Consider the following 14,698-nt stretch of genomic DNA (forward strand, 5'->3'; position numbering starts at 1 on the left):
ACTACAATATTTTAGGGTGGACAACCCTATGACTCATCCTCTACTTCGCGCTCCACGCCCACAATTCGTGGAGTCTTACAAAGCCTTTGACCAAAACTTGGGCTTTGAGCCCCAAAACCATGCTGCGGGGGATCCCATGCCCAACAGGCCCCCAACACAATCATCATGACTTGTCCTGAGTCACTTTGCTAGCGTGATGATCTTGGCGCGGAGTCCATCTAGCAGATCCTGCGTTGCTAAGAGGTTCGCGACGCACTGTTTTGTTGTTTGTTGTATCTACTGAACGTGTTGCTCCGAAGCTTCCTTAGCAGGGTCACATACCTGCCTAAGATCGTACATTCCTTGCATTTGTGTGAGTTTTCCTTCAATATTCGTCGTGATCATGAAAGCTTTGTCAATCCATGGTTGGATGCATGCTTTAAGTATTGCTTCCTTTTGTCGTGCGACATCCACTTGCTCCTTCAGTGTCCTGGCTTGCTGCATTTTCGCAAGCCGTTGAGTGAGGACAACTATCTGTGCATTCCCTAGGACACTGTCATACTGCTCTTGTAGCTCACGCGCCTCTGTTTCCAGATGCTGTATGTTGGGATCCTCTTGCAATGATGTAAGAGTGGAAGCGCTTGATCCAACATACCAATACAGTCTTGTACCACTCGTCCTATTTCTTCTAACTCCGTTTGGATAGCGTAGGCGCACCACTCTCTGACTTCTAGGGGTGTGGATGGCTAATCCTTCAACTGTAGCTCGACGATCTGTAGATTCAGCTCCAACTGAACCTTCGTCGTTTCGGGCTTGGCCTCGTGGACTCCGGTTGCCAACTGGTGGATCTGCTCTGCTACTGGTAGATCTACCGGGACTGCCAACTCCGGGATATTTCTACAAGCATTGTCTACCGCCTGTTCCATTCTTTGAGTCTGCAGGCTGAGTTGTTCCATATTGATCTTTTGTTTGCTCAATACCTGTAGTGCACGACCTTCTCTGGTGCAGAGCTCGACTGTGACCCCATCCTATAATTGGTACAGGGTTTCTCGTGGAAGGGCAGGCAAGTTTAAGCCCAGTCCCTTAATCCTGCTCGCCGCAACTCAGTCAACCTAGTTTTCTGCTGCTAATGTGCCCTCGGGGAACATGAAAGTGTTTGTCATTCGGGCGCGCAACATCTGTTCTGCCTCCGATGTACCTGCTACAGCATATGGGGTCATCATTCCTACTTGTGGGGGTCGCACCTGTAGGTCCTGTAACTGCGCTCTTAGTGCCCCAACGCAGTGCTCTGCTCCGTCATCACCTCTTGGAGCGCATCCTTAGTGATATCGCGAACTGTTTCGCCGATGTCAAAAAGATCACATTTTGTAAGTGTGATCGGGTCGATGGACGTCTTTGATGCCTTAGCCTTCTTTCTGGGGACTAGTCTCTCAGGGACGCATGACCGTTTCAACTATTGCGAGGTGGTTTCTGGGTCCACGCGTTCTTTGGCCAGGTCTATTTCTTCATCCCCCTGCCCTGTAGACATCTCATGGCCCTCCTCGACCTCTTTTGTTTGTGTTGTTGTTGTTTCTGCTGCTACTGCATTAGTCATCTTTTACTGTGCGGCTGCCTCTGCTGCTGCTTTTTCTGGGCACCTTTTTTCGGCCAGTTGCGCGATGCGTAGCTTGGCGTCCTCCTTCCTTTGTTGAGTTGTGGCCCTTTCCGTCCCTGCTAAATCCAGGGCGCACCACTCCGGAGGCCATGTCTCCAACACCGCGAAGATGGCGTCGTTAGTAGCAACGAATGGGAGCTTCATCCATTCCTTTGTCAGATCTTTCCGCATCCAGACATAAAGGTTGTGCATGTCCGCTTTAAACTATGCAAAGCTCTGCAGGGTGGCATACGCTATGGGAGACAACCGTGGTCTTCGATTGATCCACATCTATATGCTAAGCTCCATCAGCACCCAAAAAACCTTGGTTTCACGAATCTGCTTCGTGTCCTTAGTGGCCTAGAGCGAAGCATACTTCGCAGCCTCAGGTAGGTCCCGGTCGATGTTCGGGAACTGGATATCTTCCGGTAGTTCGCCCACTACCAACAAGATGGATAAGAGAAACCACACGTAGTGGAAGGTCTTACCCTGCTCTTGGGCCTCCTTGTAGTTTGTCAAAAACTCCTCATAGAGGAACTCAGCCCAGTTGAATTGGACCCCCTCTGTGCATTGTTCGGCTAGCGCAACCACAGGCACTGATACTTCATCAGTGCGACACTTCCGCATTACCTTGCTTGCCAGGAGTTGGGTGGCTATGCGCACCCCTTTGTCCTTGATACTCGCGATCACATAGCCTCGCTTCTTCTTTTCCAGCTTGTATTTAGTTTTCATGGCTTCTGCGAGAGCCACATCGTTGCCTTTGCCTGCTACCATCGCGGGGTCCTTTCCCTTACAGGGAAGTCGGGAAATTCGGTGAATGAGGGTGGCCATGATGGGAATAGGCTCCTCCAGCCATAGATACCCATCATGCACCAGGCACAACAGCTGTTTGATGACGAAAATAATAATTGGCGTGCGGTGAAAGTGGGGTATCCATCGGAGATGAATTAACCCACCTGCACCACACCGCGCAACCATTTTCGCGGCTCCAATGTGATTATTGGCCCCTTCAAATTTTGTTTCATTAAGCTCTCCATCGCTAGGTGCGGGAACTTCTCGCTGTCCGTGAGGTCCCAAACTTCGAATTTCAGGGTAGGCACCCGGCCTAGGAGTGGACCTTCAAAAGTAATTCCGACGAGGAAGAGCGGGGTCTGGAGTGCACTCTTCGTGGCTTCCAGGTCTTTGGGTACCTTAACTTTCCCTTTTCGCGAAGGGACGTACTCGAGTAAATTTGCTGCGGAAGGCATGGATGGGGCGTCCTCCTCCACATCTTCTTTCTCCTCTATTTGAGCAATTAGGGCCTGTAAATCCTCCTCCTCTTCATCCGATTCAATGGTGACAGCCTTGCCTTTTTCTTCCATTGGTAACTTGCCGAACCGCGAGTTTCTTGGGGACACGCGGATTGGACCCATAGTATGTTTATCTTTCTTTGGCCACGGCGTCCATGGTGATTTTGGAACTTTTGGCGCAATCACCGCATCTCCGGGCTCCTCATGGACCATATGGGGCTCCACAACCTCACCAGCGGTATCTTCGGAAAATCTCACACCTGGCTTGGTAGCAGTCATCGTGTTTGCATGGGATATATTCTGTCACGTACTCAAAGATGGTAAGATTGCTCAGTGCTCAATATTCTGCAACTACTGAAATCTCAAACAACCAAGTGTTGTCTCATGGTTGATCCTTGTGGTTTTATGGTGTCTTTTGAATTTGAATTCAACCATTCCCCCCATTTCTGAGTCATTAATTCATTCTTGGCGGCAGATCGTCCCAAATCTAGCTCTTAATTCGTGTCTTAATTTCCCGCCGCCCACTCCCTTTTGCCTTAAATTGGACATCTCGTCATGAATAGTGACACCAACGGTCACTTCCCAGCCTACCCGCGTGACAGCGCAACCCCCTATGCGCGGGTGCGACCCTTGTGACATGTTGATCCTCCATGCAACCCCCTTATCGCGCAGCTCTGCCACAGACTCTTTTAGAGTCCCACACTCTCTTTCAACTGCCTGGAGCATTGAGACTGTGCTCCCTACGGCTAGTCAGGTGGTCGCACCACCTATGCGAGACTTCAATTCGCCTTCCAGTCTAGTCCGTGGGCACTCCTTAATTACCCTCGCGACAGTTAGCGCTGCACATTCTACCTTACGCGGTGTGCTCCCCTGGTTACTACGGTTGGTAAGGTGCGGTCGCAACCATGGTAGTAGAGTCATAAACTCTCAGTGACAATATTCTAATGCAGTGGTATAGCTGTCCGTAGCTTGCCTTGGTTTATCGACGAGACACGCTTCCGCGATCTCGTTCTCCAGTTTTTTGATCTCAGTATCCATCAACATACTTTTCTTCCTCAATCATACCCGATCTTCTTCGAGTTTGCGAAGTCTAAGGTTCCCTCACCAAATGGCTTCTTGAATCCTTATATGTTCGTCCTCGCGTAGCTATGTGATTCCTTCGTCCTGGTCTTCGCGTATTGTCCCAACTATGGGAGTTATTACATGTGGATTCCTTTCTTCCGAAATTACGGTTTCGACTATGTTCCGCATCTTTGGAATCATCTCCGTGCTCAAGTTTTTGCACATGGTCCTATAGGCCCATTGAACCGCTGGCATGCGCAGGTCCCAATCAGTTTGTCTCGCCCGGTGAACCTTGTTCAGGACTCCACACACCCTATTGAATGCTTCCCCATGGAAAATTTGTAGTGCGCATCACCTTTCCTGCTACTGGGATTTTCTCTACCTTTCCATTCTGGAGTTGGGGTGCGCTTGTGCAGGTTATACAACATATGTCTGTACCCATCGAGAAAGGTGGGCGCGCAAGTAGCTCCGCCCTTGCGGATCGACTTTCCTTCGAAGCGGGGGTTTTCCAAATTGTAGGCACATCATCCTTCTGCATCCGCGCCAGTCCTCAAAATTTCCTTGATGCGTACCCCACCATCGTGCGGGTGTTGCGTGCAATGCCCACTTCAACGCATCAAACCGCTGCTGTTCTGGTACTGCGCTTTCAAATTTGCTCAGAAATTCATCCACCGCTGACAATCCATCATATGTCGGCAGCTCCCTTGCCTCTATTGTCACACAACGCAGTGATCTAATCATCATGTTGCAATTAAGCGTTGTTACTTCGTGCAGCTGATTCTGCCATCGCTCTACTTCTTCGTCTGAATCTGAAGTGTAGGAGCTTTTGTGCTCCCACGAGATTCTCCCATCTGTAGTCGGATTCACCCAATCCTGGTCTCGCACAGTTATCTTGTAAATACAATCAAGATCATCATCACTATCGTTGTCGTGCACTAGTTTAGTGTAGCGCGCTCCTTCGGTTGGATCCAGTGGTACTACTACGCGTAATGACTTTTCTCGAAGATCATTTTGCGCTTCTTCAGATTTATGACTCCGTTCATATCAGTGGCCCAGTCTATTCCTAGTAGCGCGGGATAGGGGTTACTGTCATTGACAATCTCTATTACTTCAAAAATCGCCTGCACGCTCACACCCTCAATATCTACTGTTACCCCTTGCAATCTCCCCATGGGAAAAATATTCTGTTGGTTCGCCATTCATAATTGAATAGGGGACCATTGTAACGCGGGTTTGCCCATGCGTCCCATGTTTGCTTTGGTAATACATTCGCGTTCAAATCCAGATCTAGGATTACCTGATCCATTTCATACTCACCAATCTACGCAATCAACCTCATTTCCCTTCCACTGCGCAATGCATGCTTCCCCAGTTTCCGAACCACGCGCAGTTCTCCTGACCTTGCACACCTTGTGATTAGTTCCTGTAGTCCCTTAATTGCTTTTCTATTGCGCAAAAGTTTCATGCATGTATTCAGAAAGGTAGTGAGCATTGAAGGATCCATACTTGGTTCTAGTTGATCCTTACCACCTGAATTGGAGACCTCCGTGAAGCTCTTCTTAGCTTCCATGAATGTCTTCTTTGCGCGTTCCAAGTTAAAGTCGGGTTCTTTTGTAGGAGCCTTTCAAACCCACGTACTTTCCTCTGGCTGCTTCCCATTATCATCTACCATGGTCATACCACTTCTGAGCATCATGTTTACATTCGGGTCTTCCTTGTGTGGCTTAGATCTCATCATTTGTATATTCTGAGTCAAAGGGGGCTGGAATACCCCTTTTTCGTGCATCCTTGTGATCAATGAAAGACAATCTTTTGTCTCATGATCAAACTAAGCACAATAAAAACACGATATCCTTGTCGGGTTGGTACAGTCATGGGCATAGTGCCCTGGTCCTCCGTAATTGTAACAAATTAGTTGTCCGTGACCCCTTCCTGGTCCCATTCCACCTCGTCCTCGACTGCGTCCCTGAAATCTAGTGTGCGTCATACCCGCATTTGGGCTGAGAGCTGGCATTTCAGTCTGCACTCTATAGGCAGGGGTTCGATCCATCATTAATTCGTAATTGCAGCAAGTGCGTTCATCATGGCCTACTGACCTGCAAAAATTACAAAACAATTGCCAAGATGTCTGTGTATACTTATGCAACAAATGACAATTATCTGTGGTATGTTTCCCCCCTATCTGACAGATCGTACACCATAAAGCAGGTGTTGCGCTCCGCTCTGCCTGTGCCTTTGGTCTCAACGGCATTGGCCCTCCTCCTGCTAAGTAGTTCGCGAACACTAGACAATGATCTTTGTCGTGGCCCTGGCCTTTGCATTTTATGCACCATACTTCCTCGCACACCTCTGGCCGAGGTGCCCTATCCTGTTTCAAACTCTGCATTTCCAGACACAGATTCTGTAGCTGTGCGTGGATTTGTTGGACTCCCAACCCAGGGTCTTGTATAGGGGTCTCATGTAATCTCATTGCCATTTCCAATGCTTCGGCCTGGGTGGAAAGTTTCTGCTGTGACAGTGTCGTCCTCAAGTGCGGTGTCAGAGATGCTACAAACCATGCGTGATGCTGTCCATCCATCAACGTCATATTGGCTTTGTGAATTGTACTCTTCAGCCTTTGATCCAGATCCCAGGGGGTCTCACCAGGAAGCATCACGATCTCCTTAAACTCGAAGATTGATTGTGTTTTTGACTTTGGCCTGCTAAATTCCCCATTTAGCGCAGCCTAGATTTATGCAATTCTTGCGTTTAGGTGGTCATTAGAATGCTTGATATACCATGTCAACGTGCGATCATGCAACACACTTACCAGCATGGCTTTCTTGATATTATCATTCATGACACCTTGCGCTTCCCGTACCACTCTTACCACGAACCAAAATTGGTCCGGATCTTCATTCCTTACTCCTCTGAACACTAGTAGTTTGATCACACTCGCCATACTGAACTGTGGGGGTGGCGGAGGTGGAGTGGGTGGGGACGAAGGTGAGGGGGGTGAAACTGGCAGCGGTGTGGGTGGAGGTGGTAAACATGGAATTCACTGCCTTATCAAACTGACTGTGCTTCTCGGAGAAACCTTCACGTGATCGTCCTCACTCTCTCGCGAGGGTGAAATTAAGGGACTGTTCTCTAATTCTTCGCTACTTCCGCTTTTGTAGATCTTCCCACTCTGTGTAGTCCTAAACATCAATTTATTCGCATAACCCGCTTTTCACACAATAGCATCTTAATCCAAGTGTTCAAATATTTAATATACTTACCTCGTGGTCCCTTGAGAAACCGTTGTTCTACCTCACTGTAGCTAACGGTTGTGTCTACCGCAAACTCAGTGATAAATCTTCCTATTATCCGGTCGAGCCAATGGTCCATAGCTCACGCGATCTTATCTTCTAATGCTTCTAGTCTGCGCACTAATTCTGGAGTCCACACTATTGGTTTATCGAGCCAACACCTTCCCTGGCTGTCTGCTAACTTCGCGATCCACTCATACAGCTCAGACGGAAAGGATGCAAATAAAATTTCATGGATTTCCGTATACAAGTAGCGCTCTAACCATTGTTCCTTAGATACTCGCGAATTTCTGTTTTCTTGTGTCTCGAACTCGTGAATCTTATTGTCCAACCACTCTTCAATTTCTTTCTTTGTTGGGTTCCAGTGGCACGACATCAGACATCCCTTATGCAGATCCCAGTCCCAGCAACAGAACCATTTGTTGGCTTTTTGGGGCCTGACCCAGGTTCGAAGATGATTTATCCAAACAAATCCCGAAACTACCGGCCCTTTCGGCAACAATCTGCGGTGCATGGACTGAGGTCTCACCCGAGGTAGTATGAGAGGGTGTTGGAACTAGGTTTCCGCACCCTAGGGATGTCTTGATGATTTCTGGGAGGTTCGCGGTTCTACCCTTTGCACACGCTGCTTTGCGCAACTACCTATCCCTTGTAACTGTGAAGCTCCCTTCGTGCAACTCTGTTTGTAGCGCAAAGAAAGTATTACCTTGAATTCTTATACTTATTGTATTATTATTATAGTAATTCACTTATCTGGGTGAACCCAATCATCTTATTTATCATTTAACATTCATATAAGTGCGCCCAATCATCAAACAATATAAATGCATAAAAGTAAGAGGAAACCCAGATACACAGTATTTAGAATCAACCTTTCTTTATTAATCTTCAATCCCAATTACAGACTCGACACCGCCCTGTGCACTCAGTTGCAGGGGTCCGCACACTCAGTTGCGGACTCTACTAGGCCTTTGCGCACTCAGCTGCAGAGCCTTTTCCTACTCTACGACCCAAGACTTAGATCTACAACTCAAAATTATCCTATTGATTCTTTATTCTTTCTCACTCATTCCCCTCCCTTACACTTAGAGCCTCGCTCTATTTATACACTCCCATGGTTCGCGGACCATGGGTAGGCTGACATGACTTTACATTACATTACGATATTTTAGGGTGGACATCCCTATGACTCATCCTCTACTTCGCGCTCAGCGCCCGTAATTTGCGGAGTCTTACAAAGCCTTTGACCAAAACTTGGGCTTTGAGCCCCAAAACCATGTTGCGGGGGATCCCATGCCCAACACCTTCATTGAGCTTACCAAAGCATGATGAATGCCCATAATGAACCTGATGTGGAAGTGCTTGGAGACCATAATGAGAAGAGTGTGAGGTTGTCACATAAATTGCAATGTACGTCGAGGTTGAGGACGATACATGTCATCCCAACTGTTTCCATATATCGCTTAGGGCGGTCATATCATGATAACTCTCTCGCATTAGCACTCGATGCGAGGATTGTAAATTTGCTATTTCATCTCAATTCTATTTTATTTGTTAATTTTTCAATGTAATTTGGCAAACTAAAAATGTTTACACAACATGATATAACATAACATATGTATACATATGAGCCCAACATTTAAAATATATTCACATATTTAACTCCTACACATCTCACATATAACACTTACAATATCTAACATCTAATGCTTACACATCTATCCATGATAGGTTGTAGAACACCTCTCAACGCAATAATAATAATTTAAAATAAATTATAATTTAATTGATTTTTATGATTTTTTCTTAATTTTCATAACGTATATGATGTCTTATCCTTATAATTATTAATATTTATAAATATTTATTAGACATTTAATTTATATAACTACATTAATTATTATTAAATTAATAATAATAAAATCAGCCATATCATTTTATTTTATATATATATATATATATATTTATATATATATATTTTTTTTCGATTGAATTTAAATTAAATTAAAAAAATCTTTAAAAAAAATTACACAATTTACAATGTCTACATTATATTGAAACTCTATTATGTTCAAATTTTTATGGGAAGTAAATTTCTTACTATAAGATTAACTTACTTTAATGTATTTGGAAAGAGAATTTTCTTTCTATTATAAGATCTTTAATGTATTAACAACCTTTTATGTACACTTATCACTATTCTTTTGCCTTTACTATTTTCATTAACTATTACAATCGTTTGATTTTTTCCCCTTGAGCTTAACAATAAATCTTGTAATATATGTTTTCATATATCTTCACATCATTTTACCTTCATGAGAGGTATGAGGTGCATTTCGAACATTTTGAGTGGTTAAGATTAAATCGTTGCCTTACTAATTTCATTAATTATGATAACCGTTTAATTTTTTTTTTAACTTAACAATAAACTAAGTTTATTATATGATTTAATATATTAATCATCATTTTACCTTATTTTGAGTGATTAAGATTAACACATTAATGTTGAGTATCTTGATTTAAAACTTTTAAATAATTTTCATGTATTATTATGACTATTATTATATAATTATACCTAATTATTAATTCTTCCAATTGATTAAAAATACAAAATAAAAACGTCATTTTAGCTTTATATATATATATTAATTCTTGAAATTAACTTATAATCAATTCCAATAATTTACATTTTCGCTGGTAAATGGAATCGGATTTTGTTGATCCTTGTTAGCATAATTATGGTTTGCTCTGTTGTTGGGTATCATTTAGAATAAAATCCGTGTAACTCTGAAATGGTTTTGGGAGCCTAGATGTATGGTGTTTATGGTCTAGTGTTTTTGTTGGTTAGTTAGTGTTTTTTTGTTATGGTTTTAGTTTTGTTTGGGTAGTTAGCTTGATTTTAAGTCTAATTCTTGATGTATTTCACCTTTTTATATGTTAAAGAGAGCATAGAGGTCATGAGAATCGTAATTAAATTCAGTTTTCTTGTTATGAAATATAAAATATTTATATTCACGAAAAACAAATATTAATAGTTATTAGATGAATGTTTTTTTTAACAGAAATGGTTATGGAGTGTTTGTATTCATCTTGGCTTGAATGCCGAAATTTTGATTACATTGGAGACTTCTTTATCCTGTTGCCTCTCATTGCAGTGAGTGAGGATGTAGCTGGAGCTTGGAGATTTCTTCCTTGCCAAGGAATCCATGGAATCAATTTCAGAAATTTTCCCTCACTTGAAGATACATACAAATTTATTTAATAGCAAACAGTAGAACATGGCAGCAATCAGATTATGGAATGGGTTCCCATGATTCTTCTTCGTCTTTCATCTTGACCCCGGCAGAGAGGAGGGCAGCTTTGTTGGCTTCAATGTCCGCCTCTTTATTATGAGTTCTCAGCACATGATAGTAATTCAAGTTCTGAAAATTGCTTTCCAAGCCTTTGATTCTGGTTATCAGCCTTGCTAGTTTAAGATCCAGAGCTGGGGATTTGGAAGCCATTGCGTTTATAATGATCTGGGAGTCACCTATAACATTAGCTTCTTTTATGTTTAAATCTTTGAGGATCTTGAGGCCTTGAAAGAGGGCTAAGGCCTCCGCTTGAATGCTGGAAGAATATCCAAGTCCCCAAGCATAGGAATGGATTTTTTCCCCAATTGGATTTACAACAACACCTCCTGCACCAGCTTTGCCCGGATTGCCCTTTGCTGCCCATCAAAAAAGAGGGAGTGTCTTGCTTGCGTTTTGATCCAGTCTTGAAAGTCAGTTTCAGACTTCCTTATTTGCCAGTCTTTAATGATAGGGGCATTTCTGACTGCTGGTTGAAATTGAAGTTCTAGAATCGATCCCCAAATGATGTCCTGTTGGCTGAGATTGGAGTCGTCTTTTATATCAGTCAAGCACTCCTTAATGTGGCATTTGATCTTGATTTCTAAGGCCTTGTGATTCTGCTTTGTATTTCTGAAGATTCTTCTGTTACGTTCTAGCCATATCTGCCAACAAATAATCTTTGGAAGGACTGCCCACGCAGTTTTAATAATCTGGTTTTTAGGAGCTGGGCCAGGATATCTAGTTGCCCAATTTGAAAAGAGATCCGCCGTGGTGCAAGGAAGCATGAAATTAGGATCCAAATTATGTATAAAGGAAAACCATATCTGCTTGGAGAAGTTACATTCTAGAATTAAATGAACTGTTGTCTCTGCATTTTCACTGCACAATGAGCAGATGGAGGGACCGTAGAATCCTTTCCTCTGCAAGATGTCATAAGTTAAGATTTTACCGTGGCAAAGAAGTCAATTTTGGGCCATGAAGGAGTGCGCCAGACACCTCGCCAAGGAGCTGGGTTAGGGGGGACATATGGCCTCTCATTCAATTTGACGTACCCCAAGGAGACTGCGTAACCTCTGGCATTCGGCCCCCAACCTTTCAGGTCTCTTTTCCTCATGTGCGTGGGCGCCAATCCATGCAAGCAATCAAGCAACGTGGCCCATTCATTGGTCAAATGATCCGGCACCTCGATGCGTTTCCATCCTGCCCAAACAGAGTTGTTCCATAGAGAAATATCCCACAACGTTCGCAGTCCCTCTCTGTCCATCCAGCAACGCAGCGTTCTAATGGAGGCTCTGTCTTCAATTGGATCCTTATTCATGATTTTGTCAGTCCAAATGCTGACCTTTTTGCCATTACCTGGGATCCAGTAGGAGTGTGCAGTAATTAGAGGGGCAACTTTAGCATACAGTTTCAGGAATGCCGAGTTAGGCCATTGAATTACGTTTTCTAAACATCTGGTGCGAGGTCCTCTGAAATACTTTTTCCAAAGAGCCACTTGGGCCCAGCCAGGATTGGGTGCAATGATTTTCCATATAATCTTTGCTGCCATTGCCATGTTCTGCTGACAGAGATTTTTAAAATTTAAACCACCCTCCCACAGTGGCTTGGAGATGGTTTCCCAAATGATAATTGGAATCTTGTTTTCGTTTTGTTTTCCTCCCTCCCAAAAGAACCTCCGTATGTATTCTTCCATTTTTTTTATGATGATTGCCAGAGCAAGAAGCCTAGTAAATTGGAATAAAGGAAGGCTGGTAAGCACAAATTTAATTAAGACTGATTTTCCAGCAGTATTGAGCCAGGAGTAGCCCCAGGCTTGAATCTTTGACTTGAATTTTTCCAGTTGTGGAAGCCAGTCTTTGCTTGCACCTCTCTTATGATATACAGGGAGACCCAAGTATTTGAAAGATGACTAGGAGGAGGAGGCTGCAAAGCCCAAACATCTAGAAATGTCAATGAGAAATCTGGGTGTAGTATTCCAGCTGTAGATGTGGCATTTGCTCTTATTTACAGCGCTGCCTGAGGCCTTACTGAATTCATCCAAAACCGCTTTAAATTTTGAGGCAGAGGAGAGAGTGGCAGAACCCAGTAACAGAGTGTCATCCGCAAACAAGGCGTGATTTATGTTTTTGACCCCTCTTGCAATACACAATCCATTGATATCTTGATCTTGCATTTTTTTGTCTAACAAGAAGCTGAGGACATAAGCTTGGATGACAAAAAGCAGAGGGGATAGGGGACACCCCTGTTTAAGTCCTCTCGAAGCTTTGAAAAAATCAGTGGCTCTTCCATTTACTAGAGGAGCAATCCATGGCTCCGAGATGCATGCCTAGATCCATTTAATGAAATTTGCTCCAAAACCAAACTTTCTCATAACATTTAAAAGAAAGCTATGATTTACTCAATTAAAAGCATTGGCTAAATCAAGTTTAATCACCATACCTTGCTCTTTTTGGAGAAGACTTGAATGAATTGCCTCTTGTACGAGAATGAAGTTGTCCACGATCTGCCTTCCTTGGATGAAGCCTCCTTAGTTCTCAGGGATTATTTTGGGTAGAATGAGCTTCAGTCTGCTTGCAATTACTTTGGTGATTAATTTGTATCCAGTGTTACATAGGGAAATCAGACGGAATCTGTTGAAGTTGTTGGCACCTTTTTCCTTGGGTATGAGGGCTAAGAAAGTAGAATTTGTGCTGTCTCCTATTTTCTGAATGTTTTGAGACTTTTGCACCATTTTGAGCGGGTCCTTTTCAATAATCGGCCAGCAAGCTTGGAGAAATCTGGCAGAGAAACCATCCGACCCAGGGGCCTTATCCGGATCCATATCAAAAAGGGCCTTTTTCACTTCATCTTTAGTGACTTTGGCCTCAAGAGTTTCATTTATACGTTGAGAAATTATAGAGGGTATAACGTCTAGCAGATCTGAATATTGATTCGGATCCTTGTCTTCACTATACAAGTTTTGAAAGTGCGAAAAGGCTGCTTTCTTTATGTACTCAAAATCCTTATGAGTGTCATTATCCTCTTTAATCTCAGAGATAGTGTTGAAGCATTTCCTTGCCTAGGCTTGTTTGTGGAAAAAAGCAGTGTTCCTATCCCCTGCTTTGAGCCAGAGATTACGGGATTTTAATCTCCAATATTCTTCTTCAGCTAAGCAAGCCTTGTGGAAGCACTGTTGCAGATGAGCTTCCTGATCTAATAACTCCTTTATGATTATAGCATTCTCCATACGCTTTTGATGGGAGGCAAGAGAGGCTTTAATGGATTTCCTTTCTGTAGCCGGATTGGACAGAGTTTTAACCCATCTTTTTAGAGCTCCTTTTACCCTTCTAAGCTTTTCCTCCCAGATATAGAAAGGCGAACCTTTGACAGGCTGATTCCAGCAATCCTTGACAATTTGCATGAAGTCTGGCTCCTTTGCCCAGAGAGGGCTAAATCTAAAGGGGATAGGTCCCAGATCAAGATGAGCTAGGAGCTCTAGTTTTATGGGCTTATGGTCCGAGATGCTGTTAGCAAGAATATGCATTCTGGGTTCTAGGCCTAGCAACAAATAGGAACTTTGAATAAAAAATCTATCTAGCCTGGCAGCAATATGTCCAGGGCCCATTCTTTTATTAGACCAAGAGTACTTACCGGAAGAGGGTTTGATATCCAGCAAGTCCCAGTCCTACATAATGTCCTCCACCCATTCCCTTGCTGGATCTCGTACTATGCTGCCTCCCCTTTTTTCAGATGGATGGAGAGTGAGATTGAGGTCTCCAACAATAATTATATTTTCCAGGTTTGTCAAGTCTGCTTGTTGCCTTATGGAATCCCAACAGTCCTTTTTTTCCCCGACATTGACTGGAGAGTAAACATTAAAAAGACAAAAAAATTCCTTGGTTTCTAGATTCTGCATTTTCAGCAGCAACCAGTGAGTATTCCTAGCCTCAAATAGGACTGCAAATTTGCTAGTGTTCCATAAAGTGCCAATTCCTCCCAAGGCACCCCGGGCAGAGATTGCCCTTGCTTCACTTTTGAACCAAAGTTTCTTGCTTGCTTGAAGGAAGACTATGTCTTCCAACTTTGTCTCCTAGACGAGAAGTATGTCTAGAGTTTCTGTTCTGATTAAGCTTC

The 14,698-nt window shown here is 43.5% G+C and overlaps 1 protein-coding gene across 1 annotated transcript; it reads right to left on the reverse strand.

Annotated features, from left to right (window-relative positions):
- Positions 1-13,643: 13,643 nt before the first annotated feature.
- On the reverse strand, positions 13,644-14,189 carry LOC149234879 (uncharacterized). Its single transcript, XM_089368400.1, has one exon. The coding sequence runs from the start codon at positions 14,187-14,189 to the stop codon at positions 13,644-13,646; it is 546 nt and encodes a 181-aa protein (XP_089224526.1).
- Positions 14,190-14,698: the final 509 nt, after the last annotated feature.

Source organism: Pinus tabuliformis, chromosome 8 (assembly GCF_031772625.1).
Source record: "Pinus tabuliformis cultivar Carrire ecotype Pingquan chromosome 8, CPIR1, whole genome shotgun sequence".
Classification (NCBI taxonomy): domain Eukaryota; kingdom Viridiplantae; phylum Streptophyta; class Pinopsida; order Pinales; family Pinaceae; genus Pinus; species Pinus tabuliformis.